Raw genomic sequence first — 5152 nt, 5'->3', positions numbered from 1 at the left:
TCCACCACCGCCGGCCGCCCCACCCCTCTGGCGCCCCCTCCTTCACCCGGCGGTGAGACCTCTTGTATTTTTTCTATTTTTGTTTCTATATTTTAAGTTTACTTTAGGTTTGGTTTAGTTTAGGTTTACTTTAGTTTAGGTTCACTTTAGTTTGGCTAAACGTGTGGGAACTCCGCTCCTACTTCGTTCACATCTATTCTTGCTCAGTTCAGTATGGCTTGAGAAGCAACAATAAATTGAGCTCCAATATGATCCAATATGATCCATTTTAGCTAGGTTAGCTCCAAAATGACCTAGTTTACCTAGGTTAGCTCCAAAATGACCAAGTTTACCTAGGTTAGCTCCAAAATGACCAAGTTTACCTAGGTTAGCTCCAAAATGACCTAGTTTACCTAGGTTAGCTCCAATATGATCCATTTTAGCTAGGTTAGCTCCAAAATGACCGAGTTTACCTAGGTTAGCTCCAAAATGACCTAGTTTACCTAGGTTAGCTCCAAAATGACACTACTAGGAAAAAGGCTACTAGCAGCGCGGGTAAAATGGCTACTAGCAGCGCGGGTACCCACGCTACTAGTATCGCGCTACAGCTAATAGTTAGTAGTAGCGCGGGTGCAACCCGCGCTACTAGTAATGAAATAGTAGTAGCGCCTCAGGTTTTTTCCAACGCTACTACTAGTAGTCTGGATGCAAACCCACGCGCGTCTGGTGTTTTCCCACGCTACTACTAACTAATTAGGAATTAAAAAATAAAATTCACCAATTCCATTCTATGCATACAATTCCAACTAAAACAAACACATATTTGCAATAAACCAACATCATTACACATCATTACTAATCCAAGATTTATAATAAACCAGCGGCATTAGAGCACATCCTGTAAGAGCATACATATTGTCATGGCTTTTCATGCTTTCAATTAAAACACCTATACTTCTTGGAGTCACATACTCCCAGCTAGTGCAAACACAATTACAAGCAAACCAAAATGCATAAAAACACCAAACAGTGGCATCCTATCTCTCCAAATGATCTGCTCCCTCTGCATCCTTTCAAGCATCTTCAGGATAAGCAAATCCGCAGGAAAAAAGTCAACTTAGCATGTACTCCCTCTGTCAACTATCCAGAGTAGATTTTATCCATTGCCCTGGCCATGTTCAAGAAACACTAAATTAAGAATATTTCTACTCTAAATACAGGAGGCATCGGACAGAAAACAAAAGATGAGCAATATCATATGAGCAGAATAAAAAGGAGTTTGGACCATAGCATGGTTAACAATAAAATATAGTGCTCTAACAAAAGCAAGAGTGCAACAGGTTGCCCTGTTCCCCTTTCAAGTATCAACACACTAAAAAAGGCAATAAACACAAACATATAATTTTGGACTACAGCAAAAATCAGTTGCAGAAAGTCAGGAAGATTATATTGTTAAAGTATTCCATTTTCAGATGTTAGAACAGGATATTGCAAAAGCAAAATATATGAAGATCAAATACTGAAGCAGCTACGATGCCCGAATTGGCCTTTTACAGCAGGTGAGAAGCACACACTAAAACATTAACAGCCAAGCACATCATATCTGTTGAAACTACCTAAATGGCACGGCAACAACACTTCCTTTTAAATAGTTTGAGAAGACATGCATTTAATGGCAGCCACAACAATATGCATCTAGATGCCCCTTTAACATAACATAATTCTAGATACTAGTCATCAACACGTGTTGCTGCACGGGCTAGAAATTAAACTTTGAGAATAATAAAAAATATGAAATGATACAATATATTTGAATGGATTATAAGATGCCATGCATTGTAGGAAAAATGGTAAACTCGTATGCAATTATAGTTTCGTTTCAATGGATGCAAGATTATATGTGCCATTATCATGAGTGTGCTACCTTTTGAATCTTTACTTTTGCAAACGCTGCTAAGTTGTGAATATCATTGCAGCTAGATATATTTTCTAAGACATACACAGAGCAGGTTACCAAAAAAAATAAGTTCATGTAGGTGTTCTTATGAGGAGTACCCTCTGTGTTCTACACTTTGCGGGCAATGCAATGTTCAAAGTCAGGAGAACTCCAAATTTTGGAACTCCAGCTCACAAATTCCTAAGAGAAAATATGGAAATAGTAAGTCCCAAGGACATATAAGAACAAAATTTGTATATAGAAATCATGCACCGGCTCAATCTGATAATACAGCTCTAAATGTGACACTTTAATTCTCCCTTGTCCTTGAGCACAATCGATTGTACTTATATTTTCTAGAATACCATAGTTTTGTGGCAACACAGAGATAACTAAACGCCCCAGATAACCACAGTGTGATGAATCAATTCGAAGTTAAAGCTTATAAAAAATCGAGGTTAAAGCTTACACATATAATTCATTATTAGCATAAAAATATAAGTTCCATGCAGAAGTTTGCCGGCAGATATTATACTCTGAATTGTGGTCTCCTAGAAATATTTTTTACAGATATAAGATTGGTATGTTTCTTGCCGAATCAACTTATATATGGATGGGACAGTGCCCTAATGATCAACGGTGGATTCAATTGATGCATGCATGCGATGGATTGGCTTGAGAGTCTGCTACTACTTCCGGCCAGATAGCATCACGTCCAGCAGCTGGCCAGGAGCGATGGACTAATAGTTCTTGTCTCCAGCAACAGGAATAGGATGCAGGAGGTTTGATCTGCCCAACTGATTCTCCACCGGGTAAAGGTGGAGAGGAGAAGAGGCGAGGCAGCAGTATGAGAATTGAGAAATAGGCAGGACCTGGCCATCATGGCTTGTGGCGGCAGCCATAGTAGTTGACAGGGAACCAAAAGAAATCTCAAGCACACCGAACCTATCAAAAAACAAATTTATCTCTGGAGATCTTCATTCACATACAACCCGCATGCCGCTCGAGCACTAAAAGTATCTTCGCATGCAGAAAATATTGAATGTCTCGGCATCATACCTAGCGCCAAAAAACCACTCTCTTTGGCCAATGCAAGGTAGACTAAGAATACATACCATGCAGATAACTGAAGATTTAGTGTGTATTTAGAAGAAACAATATGCAACATCTACGTCATCTACAAAGGAAACGTCAACCAAACCCATCATGCATCAGCTAATAGGGGTGACATATAAGAACACGTATAAACTGAGCCTTCTGTAAGAATCAAAGTGAACAGGCATAAAATTGAATTTGTTGACCTATGTATTAGTTGCAGTTGTAAAAAACAAAGCCCTGGGCAGACGCATCATCTTCCCTACAAACAACCCTTTAATCAGACTGTCCATAGATGGACATGTAAAAAAACGAATTTGTCATTATCAGATGTTAGTAATCAAGCCTGTTTATTAGGGATTTAGTGATGTACGTAACATAGAAAACCATCTGAAACTCTTCTAATATAAACCTCAAACCGAACTATCTTGCAGACAATCAAAGGTCTTGCTAGGTGTTTGAATGCGTTCGACTGTTCATGTAGGAGTGGTACGGCAGAAATTACATGGTGCCGCTGGAGATTTTGCTTACCATACCTTTGGCCTCTCCTCTGCTCCTACAGTACCCAATATACTGGTGTGCAGTGCTGATAGATAGATATCTTCCAACACCACTTCCAATTTGTCTTTGCTGCCAGAATTCACCGCGAAGGTAGCAACAAATTAATGCCTAAGGCCAAGCTCCAGCTCTACATTTCTACATGTTGTTGAGCTGGAAGAGTCACACCATATCATATCAGCGACTAATACTTAAACCACCGTGAGCACATCTCAGGTAATTCTAGAGTTGTGCACAGAACCAGCAGACTCAAACCAGCCTTATCCCCATCAAACAGCAGGCAATTGCAATCCAATCGACGGCCAAAATGCCGGAACAAAAAAAAAGTAATACCTGTCGATTGACGGTGTCGAGGTAGGGGCAGTCCCGGTGCAGCTCGACCTGCCTGGGACGCCTCTCCGGAGCCCTCCTCTCGTCCTCCTCCTCATCCTCATCGTCTTCCTCCTCCTCCTCCTCCCGGGGCCGGCCGTTCGCGTGCCCCCTCGGGGCCCCGTGCTCCTCCTCCTCGTCTGCGTAGTTGGCGAGCCCCAGCAGGGAGGCGCCATCCGACTCGTCCGCCGTGCGCGGGTGCTTCTCGTCGGCGGCCGCGGGCTCCTCCCCCTCCTCGCGCTCGCGCTTCCGCGCGGGGGACTGGTGCTCCTCCTCGTCCGCGCCCATCGCCGGCCGCCGGGAGGAAGGAGGAGAAAGAAGGGGCGGGCGGAGGAGGAAGGGGAAGGGAGGGGGAGGAGGAGGAGGTGGGGTGTTGCGCGCGGCCGGTGCTCGCCGGAACCGGCCAGCGTGGGTGGGGCGGCGGCGAGGAGATCGTGGGGAGAGGAGTCGGGGTGGGGTGGACCGAGGAGATCGTGCGGAGTCCGTGAGAGTTTTTTTAGAGATGTAAGAGAGTTTTTTTAGTGGTGGGGTGGGAGTGGATCGGGTCGGGGTGGATGGTGCGGTAGTAGACACGGTTAGTAATAGCGTTGGGGTCTTACCTCCGCTATAACTACGTATTTAATAGTAGCGTGGCTTTTATACCCCTCGCTACTACCCTGTTTCAGGGGTATGATGAAGATCATTTAGTAGTAGCGCGGGTTTATACCCCTCGCTACTACTATCAGTTTAGTAGTACCGCGGGTTTTATACCCCACGCTGCTACTAATTAGCAGTAGCGCCCGTTTTTAGACCACGCTACTGATAAACTTCTGTGTATAAGGTTTTCCCTAGTAGTGTGACCAAGATGGCATAATATGCTTAGTTCACTCAAAGATGGCATAATTAGCTAAGTTAGCTCCATTTTACCTAAGTATATATATGCTTACTTCTTATTCCAGTCTTGTTCTTCTTCTTTTTCATTTTCTTATTCTTCATGTTCTTCTTCTTCTTCTAACTTTCTTGTTTCACATTTTGTAGATCTCATTTAATTCACAGAAGCTTGCATCGATGGAGTGCTTCTTTTCCCTTTCTGCTTTATTTTGTATCGATGAACTTGCATGGATGGAACTTGTTATATGGATGGATGGATAACGGTGTTGGATGAACAATGTGAAGCTTTTGTAATATGTATGGATGGAACTATGTACGTGTTGGTTATGTATGTGTATATATGAT

General features: G+C 42.9%; 1 protein-coding gene across 5 annotated transcripts; it reads right to left on the bottom strand.

Annotated features, from left to right (window-relative positions):
• Nucleotides 1–786: 786 nt before the first annotated feature.
• On the bottom strand, nt 787–4479 carry LOC119325274 (putative F-box protein At4g22420). 5 transcript variants are annotated; one of them, XM_037599017.1, is made up of 4 exons: nt 3902–4479; nt 3542–3721; nt 2035–2116; nt 787–1147 (listed from the first exon to the last, which is right to left on the bottom strand). In XM_037599017.1, the coding sequence occupies exons 1-2, from the start codon at nt 4223–4225 to the stop codon at nt 3707–3709; spliced, it is 339 nt and encodes a 112-aa protein (XP_037454914.1). In that variant the 5' UTR covers nt 4226–4479; the 3' UTR covers nt 787–1147; nt 2035–2116; nt 3542–3706. The 5 variants fall into 5 exon arrangements, with proteins under 5 accessions (XP_037454914.1, XP_037454915.1, XP_037454916.1 ...); XM_037599018.1 differs by having other exon boundaries at nt 3547–3721; XM_037599019.1 differs by lacking the exon at nt 2035–2116 and having other exon boundaries at nt 3547–3721.
• Nucleotides 4480–5152: the final 673 nt, after the last annotated feature.

This window comes from Triticum dicoccoides, chromosome 6B (genome assembly GCF_002162155.2).
Source record: "Triticum dicoccoides isolate Atlit2015 ecotype Zavitan chromosome 6B, WEW_v2.0, whole genome shotgun sequence".
Lineage (NCBI taxonomy): Eukaryota > Viridiplantae > Streptophyta > Magnoliopsida > Poales > Poaceae > Triticum > Triticum dicoccoides.
Note: the sequence above shows the minus strand (reverse complement) of the source record. Positions and strands in the feature narration are given on the sequence as shown.

What these genes read in the sequence shown, in the direction of transcription:
- LOC119325274 (XM_037599015.1), bottom strand. Translation starts at nt 4,225, where the DNA reads ATGGGCGCGGACGAGGAGGAGCACCAGTCCCCCGCGCGGAAGCGCGAG. An exon ending in TCGACACCGTCAATCGACAG is followed by an intron (nt 2,117 to 3,901) that starts GTATTACTTTTT and finishes ATTTTCTCTTAG; the next exon opens with GAATTTGTGAGCTGGAGTTC.